General features: G+C 42.6%; 1 protein-coding gene across 2 annotated transcripts in view; it reads left to right on the forward strand.

Annotated features, from left to right (window-relative positions):
- Window positions 1-19,638, forward strand: part of LOC118110684 (plexin-A1) — a 263,371-nt gene that overhangs the window by 165,199 nt on the left and 78,534 nt on the right. For both annotated transcript variants that reach the window (XM_035158633.2, XM_035158634.2), the window contains exons 10-12: window positions 488-688; window positions 11,970-12,066; window positions 17,640-17,863. In XM_035158633.2, the coding sequence (XP_035014524.2) occupies window positions 488-688; window positions 11,970-12,066; window positions 17,640-17,863 (522 nt within the window). The remainder of the gene's footprint in view (window positions 1-487; window positions 689-11,969; window positions 12,067-17,639; window positions 17,864-19,638) is intronic.

Raw genomic sequence — 19,638 nt, forward strand, 5'->3', positions numbered from 1 at the left:
GCACTGCCACATTTTATATTTAGTGTTAAATAAGTAGGACTAGAATTGTTCCTCGAGAGTGTTGATCCTTTTTAAGTAGAGCTTTTGAGTCTGATTCAAATTCAGATTCTTTGTTAATCCCAGAAGAGCAACTTGTCACACTGTCGAACCCATGTTAATAAATAAGAATAAATAAATGAGTAGACACAATCATACATCAACATGCCACCAGTGCACAAATCAACAGCATCAACAACAATAATCAACAACTTTAAGCCTTTAGTAGCCTGATAGCAGATGGAATGAATGAATTTGAGTGATGATTTATTTCACGAGCTGACAGATATTAGCCCCGAGGTCTTGACAGAAAATTCCCTTGAGACTACATAATTATGATGGCGTCTGATTGCTTGTGCTTTCTGGACCACCCGATTCTTCCAGAGGGAGAACACCTTTTAAGTTGCATAAAATGTTCTCACAGAAATTTTATATTTTCTCTCATTTTCAGGAGTGTCCTCAGATCCTTCCCTCCACTCAGATCTACATCCCTGCCGGCGTCATGAGGCCCATCACCCTGCTGGCCCAGAACCTGCCGCAGCCTCAGTCTGGACAGAGGAACTACGAGTGCATCTTCCACATCCAGGGCAACACGCACAGCGTCCCGGCTCTGAGGTTCAACAGCACCAGCATACAGTGTCAGAAGACCACGGTAAGACTCAAACGCGTTCACGTGCACACGCAGCTACAACTACAGCAGCTCACAGAGCTGACGTCCCCAGCAACGTCTGTTAACCTGATGAACGTGAGTTAGTAGATTGAATAAGGGCCTTGTTATCGACGGATTACCACAGCAGCCAGTCTTAATCAACGACCTCTCTGCTCTGACCAATCCCAGATTGTTACCTCTGTCAGCAAGAGCTCCGTCCAGGACAGCCACATTGGTTTAACCATCGGGAGGCTTTACAGTTGGTTAGTTGCAGTGTGAGACGGAGAAAGTAGCAGTAATAGACTGGTGTGGCGAGGAGTTGAAACCGAGGCATGTAGCCACAGGGACTGGCTGTCGCAAAGCCGCTCGCTCTTCATTTCCACCCTTCATTCCTGCCTCTCAGCCCCCAGCCAAACTGTCCCCGCTAATGGGGAGCAGCCGTTTCAGCTATGTTAATTTCCTCCGCTCCAATCAGGGCATGAGACAGAGGAGAGGCATTTTAACGACACCAATTATGACTTACTTAACGAGACATATTATTAACATTTGAGCCGCGCGGCGCAGCGCTCGCTCACGATGATAGGTCCAACACAGGGAGTCCTCGCAGTTTCAAGAGGCAGTGGGAGCCAGTATGTGGCTTTGGCAGATTTCGCCGGCCGCCTTTTCTTCAGCCTGTCAGACACTTGTCAGGGGGCTGTGGGTCGTTTAGCCGGCTGATGCATTACCGCTGGGCTCAGAACACATCACTGATTTGTGGCCACTTGCTGTTTTGTGAGTTCTACCCAGTCACCCACTCCCTCGTCACACAAAGGCAAAGATTGAGCTTCAGCTTTGTGATACTGGACACCGTTCAGCCGCTGTTGTCGGATGGTGACATGTAAAATAGTTCTGGGGGACGTTATTGAAGTGGATTTTTCGGATCGTAATGATGGCTCCCACAGTTCTTTTGTGCTTAGGGGAGCTGTGCATATTTAGCGGCTTGTGTTTCTGTAATTGCCCCATGTGATTGACTTCTTATAGATTTGACTTTTTGGGTTGTTATTACTCTCATCATTATTAATGTTAAAAGCCTGATGAATAGAGTGAGCTGCTAAAACACTGCAAATGCTGAACATCAAATTCCGAAGTGCACATCCTTTGCAAAGCGTATGGTGGCTTTTATTATCGAACTTCTCCATCAACCTCAGATATGAGCTGCTTTCAGACATGCACTGAACTCCAGATAATCTCCAGACATTCTCCGGAGGGGCTGTATGTGAAAAACTGTCCAAGTGGGAGGCTCCGGACTTTCTCAAGTAAGAACTGCAGGAAATGTCTAAATGAGCTCATGATACAAAACAACAGGAGATTATCTCGAGGATTCGCCAAAAGTGAGTGGACGTGTTGATGATGTTTCTAACACGCCAGATGGAAAATGAATAATAATAAAAAAAAGAATACAAATATATCAAGATGAACAAGTGTTGCCATACACGTAGAAGAAGGTGAAGATGCCAAGAGAGCTTTCGGTGATGAGAGCCCACGCCGGTGTTGATGCGCTTTAAACAAAACGTGATCCCCGCAAGCGAATTATGACTCTACGTCCTGCCTCTGCCTGCTGCTCCACCCCTCACCTGAACGCTCTGGAGACTTCTAAGGAGTCTGAGCGGAGAATCTCCTTCTGCGTTGTTCAAGTGTTAAAGGCAAACTCCGGTCCAAGTCCAGAGCCGATTGTGCGGACATTGCGGAGTTCATGTCTTTAAAAGAAGTAATGGATGGCTTCTATCACTGACAATGTAAAGCTGTTGCTCCTAAAATAAGAGCTAAACCAGGTATTATATGGACCCTCAAACACCGGCATGTTTTCCAAAAGTAGAGGTTTACATCCCCAGTGTTCAATACACTTGTTACCAGTGCTGCTGCAGGGCAGAGACTTTCCCCAACAAAACTCTGATACAGCAGCAAAAACTAAAATGGATCAACACACGTATGCACAAACGCTCTTCATTCGTCAGTGTGAGCTTTGATGTTTTGTAAAATCCCAATGTTCTCTCTGCTGGAAAATAATGGTAAATATAAAGGCCTCAACACAACTTTGCAGCTGTTGCCGAAGAGAGTGGGAATGTGTGTGTGTGTGTGTGTGTGTGTGTGTGTGTGTGTGTGTGTGTGTGAGTGTGGTGTTGTGAGGGAGTAATCCTCCTTCTCTCCGTGCCCCCGCCTCACTTTCTCGTCAGGTGGGACCATGATAGGATCCAATTAAGGGAGCTGTAGATAAAATGATGATGAATTGCTGTGTTGTGGTAGGCCGACGGACACAAACACACAGGCGCACGCACACACACACACACACACAGCGCAAACCACTAAAACACACTAGAGGGAAGTAAAAAGACAAAGAGAGAGAGAGAGCCAAAGAGGAGGTGAGGGAATTTGGAACAGACAATGACGACACAACAAACAGTGTGATGAAGGACGTAAAAAGAGGGAAGAGAGAATGAGAAGAATAAGAAGAACAGAGACAGACGGGAGGTGGGTGGGGGCGAAGCTCGGCAGACTTGGAGGGAAAGGAAATAAACGGACGAGGGAGAAACAGATGGAGAGAGAATGAATGTGGAATATAAAAGATGTGCATGTCTGACAGAGGAATGCTGAAAGAAAAGGAAATCATGAGCCGTGCAAAAGTGGGAGTGAGACTGGATGAACTGGACCACAGGGTGGAAGGACGGCTGAGACAATAGGAAGCGGTTTCAAAGTGGTTCAGATGTGTGTGATGGTTTGGAGATATTAGATCTGCATTACAGTCGTCAGGAAAAATCAAGTAAATGTTGAGATAATCTGTTAAGACAAAGCATAGACGACTCCCTGCGATGCTTTTTGGTAAACCACTTAAAAGACTATAGCAGTGCTCATGTAGCTGCACAGTTAAATATGAAGCTAACTTCAACATTATGGTGATCTTTCTCCTTTTTCCTTTCTGTTGCAATCTGAACCCAGATTACTACACCTGGGTTGAGTTGTGTTGTCAATCACAGTGAACACATCGAATTCAGATCTGATCTGAGAGTTGTGTCAACAAATGAGAATTGCCGTTTGAGTGCAGACCGATTTGAAACGTGTACATTAACATTTACTAAGGAAATTTGATGTAATGAAAAGTGACTGCTGACTTGATGTCACAACATTGCAGAAAAAGCAGGTTCATATGTACTTTCTTAATTTCATACCATAAAGAAACAAGAGCCTCCACCAATTTGCAACATTAAGTTCTGTTTACTCATTAGGACTAATACAACAAAGCCTGTGATGATGTTTACAGAAGTATGTCCTCCGTGGTTCTCTGGTTCTCTGATGCTCCCTGAACACAGCAGACATAAAGAGAGGTTTGCCTCTGGCCACCTAGCCCTGTAAAATGAAAGGTGCAATGACAGGTGCCATATAAATCCGTGTAATTATGATATTATTATTATTTTTATCAAATTTCCATATTTGTTGCAAGATTCTTTTTTTGTGAAAGAAAAATCTCAAAAGGGTTGTGATAATAGAAACTCCTCAGGCTCTACATTCAATTTGAAAGAGCTATAGCCAATAAGGAAGGATCCAAAACCCAGACAATCACTGACGTAACTTCAGCCGGTCACATGATCATCATCATCAATCATCATCATCATCATCATCAATATTCACTTCCTTACAAATTTGGGGGGCGACCATACACACAATAAATCAAATTAATTCAGATAGTCAGTTTAAACATTATCAATAATTAAAATGTCATTGGAAAAGTATTTCCATCCATATGTGAATGTTTCCTTCACCTCCCCATTACTAGTAATTACTTCCTCGTACATAATAATTAGTGTGTTTTCAGGAACAATGAGAGCACGAACCCAGAGGCTCGACACAGGCAGTAGAAGATCCATGATTGAGAAGCTGCACCCTGGTAACCATTGTGTTCAGTATCCTCAGCAAGCGGGTGTGTGTACATGTATCACAGCTGCTGTGACGGGGACAGTGGAGTGTAATAAATCACAGAGAAAATTAGCCAGCAGTACATGTACACTCATCCATTCAATCTTACTGTCTCTTTGTGCATTATTTAGCCCCTCGCCAAACACTGAAGCATTGAACTCGCATACTCAAATACTCCAGGGACCCAAAGTATGCATGGATGATCACAGGAAAACACACACACACACACACACACACACACACACACACACCGGCACCCCCAGATAGGATACATGCAAGCTGCGTGGATACATACTGTTTTGTTTCATGGACAAACACACACACCCTCCCCAGGGGTTTGGAAGCCCAACGTGAAGCAGACATATGGAGATTCTCCACATGATCCTCTCCCTAATCATGTGGAGCAGACGGAGAATGTAGCATCAGCAGCAACCAGCAACCTGCTTTACATGATTTATTACACTGACACACACGCTATCAAACTCTCTCTCTGTGTGTGTGTGTGTGTGTGTGTGTGTGTGTGTGTGTGTGTGTGTGTGTGTGTGTGTGTGTGTGTGTGTTTCCTACTGTAAGTCCGTGCATCTGGCACACTTGCGAGCGGCACAGTACATTTTGGGAGGGTGACAGACTGTTTGTGTGTTCACGGTCCACAAATTGGTCTCAACTTGGCACAAGTCTGGACTCCCGATAACTTCCACAAACATGCTCTATGTAACACACACACAGTACCGATGCACTACGTTATACAGACGTGCATGTTCCTCTGCAACATTAAAGCTAGGGTTGGTGAGCTCGGACCAGCGAGCAAGAGCAGCCCCCTCCCCTTCGACCCTCTCACGAACGAGTACTGACTGCCGACTGCTAGAAGACGACTTCTCTGTGACTCTCTCGCTAACTTAGGACAATCGTCTCTGCTTCAGCGCTGTGTGTCTCTCTGGCTTGTGAGACTTCAGCCATGTGCAGTGAGAGCGGGGACATGTCGGTTACAGACAGGTACGTCCCAATGTAATGATTGCTCGTCCTGCGAGAGCCACAGACAACTTTATTTTGTTTATGGCCATAGGGACGTGAGGACGATTCCAACAAATAAGATAAATAGTATTTTAGGAACAACTTGACCTTCAATTTGTTCTGTCAAACGCATGTTGGAACAGTAATTAAGTAGACGAGCTCAAGTTGAATGATGGACCAAACTCACAAGTTTAACAGCAGAAACTGGGACTTGTGTTTGTCCGCTTGGTGTAGCAATTAAAGTAGCAAAACTGCAATATCAATATCCTCTTTGCAAATAAAAGTACTGCATTAAAAATATGACGAGTACACACATTTAACAAAAATGAGTTGTGACTAACATGCTTGTTCTGTACATTTAATGTTTGGGGCAGATATTTGTTGTTGTTGACAAAGGTAGAGCTTGATTGAACTATTTTTATTACATAATATTGTGTAAAATTTTAACCTGTGAAAGTAAGTAGTGACTTTGACTAATATAAATGTCGACGAAACAAAGCACAACATTCCATTCTGACATGTATACATTACAATAAATGGAAAACTGAATACATTACTGTGCAGTGCTTGAGTAAATTTGCTTTATTTCATTATAACTACTAAAATATTTAACTAAAATTAGGGAAACATTGTGTTTTCATTAAATATTACAATCAATCAATCGATGTATTCTCTTGTTCTTTAAATCAGTGCTGACTTTATCCAAGACATCACTTTTACCCTTAATGAAAACTTTGACTTGCCTGAACATAACCACGTGTTAATCTTAATTTAGTCGTCAGGAAGGTATAGAGGCAGAAAGTATCTGCATTTATCTTGACTGTGTTGGACTTGAGCACTGGCTACATTGGGACAAGGATTCTGAATTTGTTTTTGTAATAGGATTTAATAATTTGGATTAAGATATTGATAGCTAAATGAATGCTGGAACATTATTCAATTTCATGCAAGGGCAGGCACATGCAGATTCATGTGCATGCTGACAGTAACAGTCAGGGCTAAGATGCCTAGACCCCCTGAAACCCCCGTGTGCCCACTTTGAAGACACCGAAATGTTTTATCTGGATCTGAACTAGACCAATTTGTGCTTTGAGAGCTGGGGCACTGTCCCATGCAGAGACAATATATCCTACTCTAACCTGGCCAGGAGACAAAGATAAAGTGTGTGAATTAATAAAGAAAAACTTCTCTCCTGTGCCGGGCTGTGATGCATATAATCCATGCCAAGAAAGTCTGTAAAGCACATCCACCGTTATTTCTTCCTGTTTACTGAAACAGCTCTGGCTAATCCACTTGCTATTTAATCTTAAAAGTAACAATTTATTTCCCTTTTGAAATGAAATAATGACTGAATAATGAATCTGATTCGCTGCTACACTCTTTGTCCTTTGTTCTCTCTGAGACGAGTCTCACCCCTGCACTCTGACCCATCACCTCCGGAGCAGGGGCTCTTGCTCAGGGACACACACAGGTCATTTGGTATGTTGTGGCCACAGATGCACTTTGAAGTTGATTGCAGTTGCTGTATACACTCAGCCTTTCAATGATTGTGGCTTGGTCTTTTTGGATTAAATTAAACTTTGATGACTCGGATTCAGGTAATTGGTACTCGACTCAGAGACTGGGGACTTGAGACTTGACTTATTAAGTCAACGACAACTCTGGTACGATACACTGATACTTGATTTACTCTTTCACCGCAATTCAGTACAGTTTTTAGATACTTAAGTATTTTTCGATTTTCTGTATTTTAAACTTTGAGTCCACTATTACTTTTTTTAAAAAAAAATGGATAATTCTTTTAACAGCAAAGAGATTGAAATTTCCATTATCTCACCAAAAATACACAAAGATTAAAAAGATTTAGTTTTAATACCTAAACATAAATGTGTATGTATCTATTTTGTGGTACTTTCTCTCCATTATTTATTATTTATTAAAAACATTTGATTATATTCATATGACAACCATACACATGTATTGCCAACAGCAGTGGCAGGAACTTGAGTTTAACTTGGACTATTTTTATATTGTTGTGTTAACTTAGACATTAACTTGGACATTTCATCCGCCTCTGTTAGAGTAAGTGAATGGCGTCTATTGGCAGTGAGCAGTTTGCAGATATGTTCAATATAAAGGTTTGTAATTAGGATGATATTACTGTTCTTCCCTACAGTACAGTTCTTTAATGTGAATTAGTTGCACATGCCCCTCCTGCAAACAACACATGCAGGCTTAGTGCAGAAATGTAAGTGTTTTTTATTATTAGATTTATTATTTGCATTTTTTTAAACTGTAGTAATCCATTAATGTGTGCACAGTATCTGCGTTAATGCACAAACAAAGGAAGAACAATAAAACAGAAGAATTTCATTTACTAAAGCCCCATTGAACTGAAGGGAACTGGAATGAAGGGCTTGTGTGTGTGGCTGTGTGTGTGTGAGCAGTGTATTTTTAACACACACTATCCTTCAGCGTATCCTTCAACATGACTAATTACAGGAGGGTGACCTGCACATGGACGCGCACACTTATGCACACACCTTTTTTTTCCTACCTTCTCCTCCTCTCAGCAGCCAGCTGCTCTGTTTTGTTAACATTGGCAGTTTTCAGTTCACCCAGACATTAAAGCACGTACACACACACACACACACACACACACACTAGCCATATCTATTCATACAGTCCATGGAGACATGCAATCCATGGAGACGATTCATGTAGCGAGAGAATAAACGAGTGCGGGAGCAGATAACGAATGAACCCGAGCCAGGCTGGTGTGTTACTGTAATGAGGCCAGGGACGGCTTTGTGCTCACCTTGTACTTTTTAACACCTCCTCCCCTCCCTCGCCTTTTTTCTCCTCTTGTCACCTCTCCTCCCTTGTTTCCTTTCCATGCCCCTCCTCCTCCTCTCTGCACTCTTATCGCCTTCTTGTTTAAACTCTCCTTCCTCCAACTGTCCTCTACTCGTTTTCTGTCCCATATGTTATTTTCTCCCTGTGTTCTCTCTCTCCTCGACCTCTTTTCCTCCTCTTGTCATCCTCGCATTGCCTCTTGTTGTTTCCCTATTTGCCCTCTGTTGCTGTCCTAATCTCCTTTCCTAATTCCAATCCTCTCACTTTCCCCTTATCGCCTCTATAAGCTTTCCTCCATTTACATCCACCCAACTTTTCTGTCCTCATCTTCCTCCCCTTTTGTCTCGTCTCCTTTCCCCCCAAACCCCCCTTAACTCCTCTCCTCTCCCCTTGTCTCCTCTCCTCTCCTCCCTTGGGGGGTACACACTATGAGTTGGCTCAGGTAGATTAATTACATGCAGTGACATGGAGGAGCTGGCCAGAGGCTTCAGTAATGAGTCTGATTACTCATCTCCAGCAGCTCCGGGCGCTCAGGGGAGGGAAGTCAGGACAGTAGGCCAGCAGAGGGGACTCTCAGTGGGGGAAGAGCAACTTTCACCCACAGGGACCCACCGATACAGAGTTTTTAAACAGCGCTGGTGCCACCGCTTTAAGATCAGAGTGTCAAAAGTCACTGACATGCTGGTAGTCAACAGCTCTGTACATCAATAAGTAAAGAAGATGTACCCAATGCAGTTACAGGAGGAAAACGACATGCCTTGCTTTATGGATGCACATATATTTATTTATTTTAAAACAAGAGAAGCTGCAGGCTGCCGCAGGACGGAAATCCAAATGTCTAATCTCCAGTAGACCAGAGGAATGCCCAGTATGGAAGAAATCCTAAACAGAGGCCAAGGAGGTAACCCAGAGCGGGATGGCTGAGAGACAAAAACATAATTAAACGCAAGAAATGTGGAAAAAACAAGCGCGGATAATAAATCATAAAACAAAAGACAGCTAAAATTCCTCATTAAACCATGCCATGACTTTTTTTTTTTAAGACAGATGATTCTAGGTAAAGTGTTCACTTGTTCCCAGCCTGTGTGTGAGTCAAAGCAAGAGTGAGGTGAGGTAAAAGTATAAGCTGTCGACTTGTGGAAAACAGTTCTCCATTTCTGTCTCATTTTGAATTATGTCTATCAAAAAATGAAAGGAGACTTTATTAGGTAGAAGAACCACTATATGGTGGGTGTGACATTTAAAGATCAGTGAATGGCTGATTAAAACTTAATATGAACCTAAATCAAAACTTGGAGATTTACAAAATGAGTGGAGTAATAACTGACAGGACCAGTGTGTATGATTTATCAATTAACACTATTTCATTTGAATGACATTCGTGGTCGATTTTTTTTAGAATAAATCCTAATGACATTGATTATCCATGATTTTCTTTCCTTCTCGCTTTATTGAATTGTCTTTTTTTTTTCGCTCCAAAATGTCCCCCAGGAAGCTGGTGAGCCGGCGGGCGATGCTCGGTGTGAGTGGTGGCACGGTGTCACGGTGTCACAGTGCGGTTTGTGTCAGCGTTTTAAACCATGTGACGGTATGAATAAAGCATGATGTGGCGGGCAGCGGGGTGGGCAGGGGCTGACAAGAGAACAAGGGCGCCCAGTGTTTTTGGCGATGGCAAACAAGTAGAAGCCCTTAAAGTTTAATGGGGGCCACGCCACAGAGAGAAGAGGAGTGGTGTGTGTGTGTGTGTGTGTGTGTGTGTGTGTGTGTGTGTGTGTGTGTGTGTGTGTGTGTGTGTGTGTGTGCGCGTTTGTCCTGTGGTTTCTCTCAGGCCCCTTGCTGCCACACACAGACCTCATGCCAGTGGGACGTAATAGTGATGCTAATAAAGTCAACAGCCGACCTCATGTGTGATGGACTTGGATCACACTGAACGAGTGGGAAGAGAATAAGACCAATCAGCCTTTCCTTTGTGGCCAGAGAGTGTTTTCGGTTGAATCCCTCTGCTCCGAGGCCACTGACCTCCCAGAATCCTGTGGTTTCGTTGGGATGTGCTGCTCTCAGCTTCTCACTGACTCAATAGAGATCCTGACTTCGCACATTGTGCCTGCTTACAATGTCTCCTCTTTCCCCCTCTGGCCTCTTGTTTAAGTTTTACTCTTTTTTTCTATTCGTCTTTTTATTTCATCGCCTTCTCCCCGAGGCTCCAGAATGAATTGAAACCGTGATGGATCTAAATTAACACAGTATTTTGTTTACATCCACTTCAGAAGCTCATCTACTTTGACCCATGCGGTTCATTATTTTAAAAGCCGAGTAAACAGTATGCAACTTTTAAAGTCGTGAGACTGCTGTGCCGTTCACACTAAATGACTCGCTGCCCTGTAACCGGAGGTCTTACAGTCGTTCATAGCGATGATACACTACATTATCTGTCAGGAAAAACTTACCACTTGTCTTCACACTATCTTTACTCCCAAAAATACACGAGAAGAGACACGATGAGTCTGACTGATGCTCCTGCTCTTCCGCGTCATCCTGCCAAAGAACAGGGTTGAAACAGTTCAGTGGACGTCACAGTTGTCAAGAAAAGAGAGCGACTCTGGACGTATTTTTTGCCTGAAACCGAGAGAAAAACAACGGAGACCCGACCTGACAGGCATTCTGTTTTCTTGTTTTTCTCTCTGTCCGAACCCGACCGAAGCCCAATGCACTATTGCTTGATTTCACCGATTATACCATCCATGTGTGTGAATATCCACTACTTGACACGTTGGTACCTGAGTCACGGTACAGCCGGAGTAGAGTTGAGAAAAGTTTTGACTTGTACGTGTGTGTGTGTGTGCGGGTGTGTGTGTGTGTGTGTGTGTGCGTGTGTGTGTGTGTGTCCTCTCAGGCCCCGCTGCCCATGGGATGGTTGAACCGTGTCTACACAATCCAGGTTGTCAGGGAACAAATTGGAAATGCCAATTTCACTTTACACTGCTCTGTATCTTATCTCTCCCTTACCCTCATCCCACCACTTAGCTCATGTGTAAATGAATAAGGTCCTCTCACACGTCTACCAGCGTCCGATTTCTGTCTCTGCCTCCACCGTTCACACCTCTCCTCCACCCTCTCCCATCCTCCCTTCTCCTCATCTTCTCCTTTCCCCATTTTCCTCTTGTCACCTCTCCTATCTTTTCTCCCTCAATCCTCCGCTTCCTCCATCTCCATTCACTCATGCCCACTCAACTGTAGCCCATCTGCTATTTATCTCTGTGTATTTATAAAATATGTCTGTTTTGGTGAATATGAATTTATACATGTGATTTATATGCATTCCTGCTCAGGCTGTATCGCTGTCTGCAATGACCAAGCTGCAGCGAATGACTATGCAAATGAACCAATATCTCACACACTTCCCAATTTAAGTATAAATCAAGAGTTTTCACACCGCCTCCCTGTCTCTGTGTTTCTCTGTCTCTCTCAGTACGACTACGAGGGCGGCGACATCAGTGACCTGCCGGTCGACCTCTCCGTGGTGTGGAATGGAAACTTCGTCATTGACAACCCGTTCAACATTCAAGGTACAACATTTGTGTTGCTGCTTGTTTATCTGTCGGTAATGATTCCCTGGGAAGCAGACAAACACTATGTGCGGTTTTCTCTCCCCCTTCATGAGAAATCTGTAATTTCATTTTTTGACAGGCATCAGTGAGAAAGGTGAAAGTGTACCGTCGGTTTGGAAAAACACAATTCTTGTGTCGGGGATAAAAGGGGGGGGGGCAGAGGGAGTGATTGATGGATACCAATGACAAACAAACACCCAACACAGAAATTAATAGGGATGGATGTTGGAGAGGAAGATAAACAAATGTAGAGAGAGAGATAGGCAGAAGAAAGGATGAAGAGGGAGAAAGATGTGGATGACAGGATGATAAATGCACTGTGTAATGGCGATGGGGGTGGTGGGGGTGTAGATGAGAATAAAGGAATTGATAAAGAAAAACAGAAAGCGACATGGAGGGATGGCATTTATTATTTTTAATCGCTATTTGTGCATGAAGTGGAAAACAATTACCAATTCTAAATTCTTTATCAAGTGTAATATATTGGGTGGCGGAGGCTAATGATTTTAGACGTCCCATTACACAAGATAATATAAGTCTTGCTCTCAAGTGTGTCAGGAAGTCTTTTGCTGTGAATTTGCACAACCAGACTCAGATTAACTAACCCTTCCCACTCTATTCTCTGCTTCTTCTTTTTTCAAACCCCGTTCACTTTTCAGTCTCAGTCTTAAACAGACACACATGCACATTTTAATCTCACATCCTTTGTGTTGTATCTGACCTCATTTTGATAAATGTCACACGCACAGTTAATTTGCAGATTGCTTGGAAATTAGTTGCTTATCGGTCGTGACCTAATTCGTCTGCCAGTGTAATTTTGTTTAAAATACGCTCCCTGAAGCTTTTCTGTGGGTCTGCGCTGAGACATTCTCTCTGGGGATCAAACAATCTGTGTTTTAACATGTGCTGAGAAGTGCTGTCGCTGTCGCAACAAAATAAAGAATCCCCCTTTTTTCTGTACAATCAAGTAGATGGATTTGGTGACTGTTCTGAATCAGTATTCAATATTTAACAAAGGCTGATCTTTGGTGAATTATTCATCCGGCACTTGTATCTGCATTTATTTAATGAGTCTAGTCATTTTTCACACAGTGGTTTAACATTGATGTCATAATGTTTTAGCCTGAAACATATTCAGATATAATGTTTCCTCATATTAAGCAGTTATTCAATAATGTTGAGTGAATGATGTTAAATTACTAATGGTTCTGTGTTTGCCTTCTGTGTTTTGGTTCACTTACACCAGCGTGAAAGTTTCAAACTTTCAAGTGCACATAAATTGTGCCACCTCTTAGCAAACTTTTTCCTGTGTGCTGATGAAGTTGAGTTAGTTGTTGTGTGCTGATGAAGTTGAGTTAGTTGCTGTGTGCTGATGGAGTTGAGTTAGTTGTTGTGTGCTGATGAAGTTGAGTTAGTTGTTGTGTGCTGATGAAGTTGAGATAGTTGTTGTGTGCTGATGAAGTTGAGTTAGTTGTTGTGTGCTGATGAAGTTGAGTTAGTTGTTGTGCTGATGAAGTTGAGTTAGTTGTAGTTAGTTGTTTGTGCTGATGAAGCAGGTTGTCCACCACACCAACTGTCCATAGAAATTAAAGATGGGATTTAAAAATGGATGTACAAATATTAGATCTTTTTTTTAATATACAAATAAACACAAAAATCAAATGCACATACATAAAACATACAAAATAAATAAAAAAATATCTGTGGCCCGATGGTGCTAGATAATGTTCAATTGTTAATAAGTCCCGTATAGATTTGTGATCACTTACCAGTGTTACCATCAGCCTCAGCTGTAGTTTGTGTTTAGTTGTGATACGAGGACCATGCTTGACAAAGCTGATGAACGTGGTTAACATTATACCTACTAGAGCAGTGTTGTCTCTTTTAACACATGGTTAGGTGTCATAGTCGTCGTAGTGTTAGTGACATTCTTTCACACAGGACGCGGAAGCTGCAGGTGTTAATGTATAAAAGTGACCTTCTGCCTTTTGTAAGGATTTTCATGTTTCATGTGCTTTTATCTTCTTCCAGAATGTCCTAGCCACTTTTTTATCAGAGTAATTCTCTGCGTCAAAGTGAAGCCATGACTGGCCACAGACAAGATTTAACTTATTTTATAAACAGTAACAATGCAGGATCCATTATCCATATAATGGTTTGAAATACAATTTTCTCAAACCTTTCCTGACTTTATTCATAACGAACAGATGAAATATCCAGTCATGTAACATATCGGGGAATCGAGTAGTCTCTAGTTGTGTCCCAATCCAGAGGTGACATCCTTCAGAGGACTCAGTCTAGTCATGGCCTTGTAGACTGAGAAGACCGCAAAGGCTGATCTGAAATGAAACTGTTTGGTATCTTACTCGCGTCACCAGCTTGTCCCGTCCTTACAGCGTTTTGTGTTGTTAGCTACTCTGAGCCGCTACGCTTACTGCAGCTCAGCTACCCACAGAGTGAAGTCGTGAGAATCCTCATGCAATGAATCCTGGAATAGGTTCGGGAATGAAAGAACGCATTGTGAGGTAATTTGGGGATTTCAAAGTGTTAGCGGGAAATACAGCAGTGAGAATAAACCTCATAGGCTACAGTCCCGCTTTTTTGTTGCATCACCCGCTAACACTTTCAAATCCCCAAAATGTCCTCACAGATCACTGTTGATATGTTGAAAATAAACACAGCTCACTGTTGAGTTGAACACTGAGCTGTGAGGACTTTCGGGGCACCCTTGTGTAACCCTGAAGAGAATGTAATTATTTTTTTCAAGTTATCTTGCGTTATCTGGAAGACTTTGAAAAAAAAAGTCATCACAGGGCGTTTGGCATCCATCTCTTTCATGAGGTTTTATAGAGAAGCACTCGTTACAGGCCCCAGGGATGTGTGCTGCGGAGAGCGCCTCTCATGTGACAGGATGGTGTCGAGCTCTGAGAGTTCTCGAATGTGAAATCCAGTGATCTTAGAGGCTGTGGAGTGTGTGTCTGTGTGTGTGTGTGTGACGAGCATGCTCCTGCTGTTATGACTATGAGTACTCGCTACTTGACTTTCTACGTGGCAGGGAATTTATGCAGGCAGCATCCCAGGCCAATGGCGTGTTCCTCAAAAGAAGCCAAACACAGACTCGTAAAACAGCTGGCGAGGTTATGGATGAGTAGTTAGAATGAATCAACAGCACTATCACTCCCCACTAGATATAGTTTGGCTACTTTGTTCTAAAGCCTCTCAGAATACCCATTATGATTATGAAATTCAATTCTACGCTTAGTGTTGAAGGCCTAAAACTCGGTATTATGAAACCGTCCTCACTCATAAATCTCATAAAGACCTTCTCCTCCTTTTCTCCTCCTTTTTCTCTCCATCCCCTATTAATCCCTCCCCCTCTCCGTCCCCTGTCTTTTCCTCGCTGAATAGAAGCAGCATTATCCGTCAGAGGCAGAGCCGCACTGCGCTGACCCGATTTTGCCCCCGTGTAAAGTGGAGATGTTAATGTTAATTAAATCATTCATTTGGTTCAGATTAATTAGCGTCGCGCTACTTTTAAGACGAGCCGTGGCTAATCAGATTAGGGCGAGCGAAGGGCCGAGGCCGGCAGATGGATCCGAGAGAAGCTCTCTTTGAAGTCCGGCCGCCGTATGTCTGCCGGGGAGGAGGTGGAGGGAGGAGATTCTTGCATGCTCGGTTGTTGTTGTTTTTTTTCATGCATCTGTTTTTCCACTTTAGCTCATTTCAAATCTGTTTAATTGCTGTGACGGCAAACAAACCTGCCTGCAGGTTTAGGCAACAGAGAATCAACTGCGGAAATTAGGATACAGATTAACAGATGACAAATGGTATCAAAACAGAACTCAAAAGATCTTAACCATTCACCGGAATATCCTGCTCTCGTCTGGATGTGACTTCCTCTCCTCTGTTTGTTTTTCAGATTGTGTGTGGGTTAAGATTGCTTTTCATCTCTCTCTCTCTCTCATTTTCTCTCAACTTCTCCCTCCCTCCCTCCTTCCCGCTCTCTTTCTGGCAGTTTCCTCCCTTTCCTCTGATTCACTCGGCCTCGCGGGGCCCCACCATCTTTAAATTCATAACAATTCTTGTAGCTGTTTTGTTAACAAGCGCAGCTAAAAATCCTCCTCCCCCTCTTCCCTGTTTTCTTTCATCTCCCTCTCCTCTCACTACTCAGGTGTCTGAGGTTTTAATTATTTATTTATGTTTATTTTTTAATATATAGATATTTTTTTTCATTTTTAATGACTTTTTCCACTCTGCAGAGTTTAGGGAACGGTTTTACACACAACAAATTATCAATTCCCTGTTGGCGTGAGAAGACATTACCTGTTGAATTAATATCTGTAATATCCCTCTAGGTCGCTTGTTCATGTTAAAATGTTTCCTCTCTATTTATCTGTTACTCTCTCGTCGTCAGAGTGGTTTTAGGTGTTGTGTAGGTGATTAACATTCATTTATGCTGGTCCTGTGCTCGCTCTCTCACTCACAGGCACACAGGAGCCTGATTACTTTTTTCTTGCCTTTTTTCAATTAACAACTTAGAGAACTTTATGTTCATCAGAAATGAGAATTCTCCAGTAGAATTAAAAAAAAGGTAGATTGTTACTTTAGTTCATGCATTTCAATCAGGATTACAATTATATACATTGTTGCTGCTATCATTAATAACATCTTTGCATCCATAATGATCACTCTGATTGTTTTCATTGTAACATCTAGTCTGTCAGAGCTGAAACATGATGGTTACACAACTGTTCCTGGTCTTTTCTCTCCCCTCCTTCCCACCCACCTCTCCTCTCCTCCCCATTTTTCTCTGCTCACCCCAACTGGTCAAGGCAGATGGCCGCCCACATTGAGTCTGGTTCTGCTCGAGGTTTCTCACAGTTACTGAGGGAGTTTTTTCTCTCCACAGTCGCCACAGTGTTTGCTCATTGTGGGAACTGTTGGGTTTCTCTATTATTTTTAAGGGCTCGACCTTATATCAGAATCAGAATCCGAAATACTGTATTGATACCAGGGGGAAATTGTGTTTGTTACAATAGCTCCACGCAAGATTAAAAATATAAGCTTATAATGATTTAAAAAATATATAAAATAAAATAAGAAATATGTACAATGTGCGCGTTCTGTACATTGAGTATTTAGTGCAAGCATGGATATGTCCGGTATCGCTGGCATTGTAATGAGTCCAGTCGGTTGACTCAGAGTGTCTGACACTCAGAGGGAGGAGTTGCATAGTTGGATGGCCACAGGCAGGAAGGACTTCCTGTGGCGCTCTTGCATTTCGGTGGTGTCAGTCTTGCACTGAACGTGCTCCTGTGTTTGACCAGCACCAGCGTATGTAAAGTGCCTTGAGATGATGTATATTATGATTTGGCACTACACAAATAAAATTGAATTGAATTAAAATGCTTTATAAAAACTCTCAATCCCTGGGAAGATTTCAGTAGCTGCACAGTGACAGAACACGTTAAGGTTTCATGACAATTTATACTGTATCTGAGTCTCTCCCACTCTTTCTGTCTCTCAACCAGCTCATCTCTACAAGTGCAGAGCGCTGCGGGACAGCTGTGGTATGTGCCTGAAGGCTGACCCCAGGTTTGAGTGTGGCTGGTGCGTCGCGGACAAGAAGTGCTCCCTCAGGCAGGAGTGTAACGGTGGAGGACACTCCCACCTCGCGCTGCAGCTGGCTGAAGGTGGAGGGTGGATGCACGCCACCTCTGGAAACAGCCGCTGCACCCATCCAAAGATCACGAAGGTATGTGTGTGCGTACGTGAATGCGTGTGGGTGACATGGCTGCATATATAGGAGACAGGACTACTCACCATTGGACCAGAATAAAATATTAAAATGTTTGTGTGTGTATGTTAGAGGATGTGCTTTTTTCTGTGTGTAGTTTAGCTTTGTTACATTATGGCTGAGTTTGAAAAAAAAAATGTTTTCTATGTGTACAGGATCAGACAGAATTTCTGACGTATGTGCATGAGTATGAATGCCATCCATTCCTCTGATACTGGTTTCTGAATCTATGCTCTTATGTAGTTTGCATTCACAGCTTTAAACAGCGTACACTCTCCCTCAGTGCTGTCTCTATAGTTATGGGAACAGTTGCCTGGTATGTGGGGAGATAGTGCTGAGCTGTCGCCTGTCTTTGCAAATAGGCCTGGAACCTATCAGTATATTTTTGATTTTCGAGGGGCGTGATCACTGGTCGTGCAATGCCTCTCCGGATGCAATTGGATAATGCTACAACCCATCTGAGCAACAAATCACCTGAAGTAGTGTATCAACAAATGCTATAAGTGCAGTTGTTTTTTTCTTCTCTATATAGCATCCTATTTGTTTAATACAACTGCACTTTGTACCAGCCGCCCCTGAATGATTGGCCTGACCTGTCAGAGGCCCGATGGATCTGTCTGACCAGGAGCGCAGCCAGACCCATCTGCAAACGCAAATAAATATACGCTTGTTCACTGGTTTGGTTTCTAGGACCGCTGAGCTTTCACACCCATCTTTGTAGATGAGATGATGTGTTGTAGAGTGCTTTTCATGAGCCAGTGCTCAAAAAACATTTGATGCAACATTGGCAGGACACCAGCATGACCTTTGACCTCTTTCCTATGGTCAAACAAAACAGAGCAACCACACAGCTCATCATTGCCTGCAGTGCTAACACACGTGATGTTTAAACCTGAAGTGAGTGTGGTTTTAAATCTAAGACTAAAAGTGTGTTCAATACAATAAAACTAAAGCCTGTTTCGAAAATATTGCCAATAGATATTAAATAAAGTAAATAAATTAAAAATAAAAGGACACAGTTTGCTTTCCAAAGCAATAATCAAGATGCTCTCTGTACAAATATAAACCGGTATAAATAACACAAACCATTGTAATTACACCAGTGATTATATATTTATAATGTAAAAATAGAACTGAGCTGAACCAAATTCAAAAGCTTTTATCTCCTTGTATCCAGGATTTCAGGCTACTGTACAGAAGATGCTGAAAACAACTCTAATTTATTTATTTTACAACAAACTTTAGTGCTGCCACAATGCAACTTTGGCTACAGATAATGCATGGCAACAGAATGTTTTCCCAATTTTCCAAAACTATGACTTGTTATATAAAATAGGCCATTCTCTTAAGCTGCTTCATTTCTTTGCTTTGTGCTTTGCGCTCACTATTTTGGAGATTTCTGCAAAATGAAAGACATTTTAAAAAACGCAAAATTACGTCACTATTGCATCTTGGCAGTGTGTGTGTTTTTCGGTGCAAAGGCAGCGTGATTCGAGAAAGTGGAACCACCATTGAAATTCACAGTCAGCAACACCCAACAGAAACTCTTCTAATCACTCTCCCTCCAGTGTTACAGTTCTAAAATCACCTGCGAAAAAAAAGCAGCGCGGCCTCTTTGAGCTCTGTGTTATAATCTCGTCAACTCATGAGGAGTGTAAATGTCGCCTGCGGAGATCCAAGACTCAGAAACCTTGATAGACCATTGCGTCAGCTGTCTTTGCTGAAGCCCCCGT

The sequence above is a fragment of the Hippoglossus stenolepis genome, chromosome 6, assembly GCF_022539355.2.
Source record: "Hippoglossus stenolepis isolate QCI-W04-F060 chromosome 6, HSTE1.2, whole genome shotgun sequence".
In the NCBI taxonomy this organism is placed as follows: Eukaryota; Metazoa; Chordata; class Actinopteri; order Pleuronectiformes; family Pleuronectidae; genus Hippoglossus; species Hippoglossus stenolepis.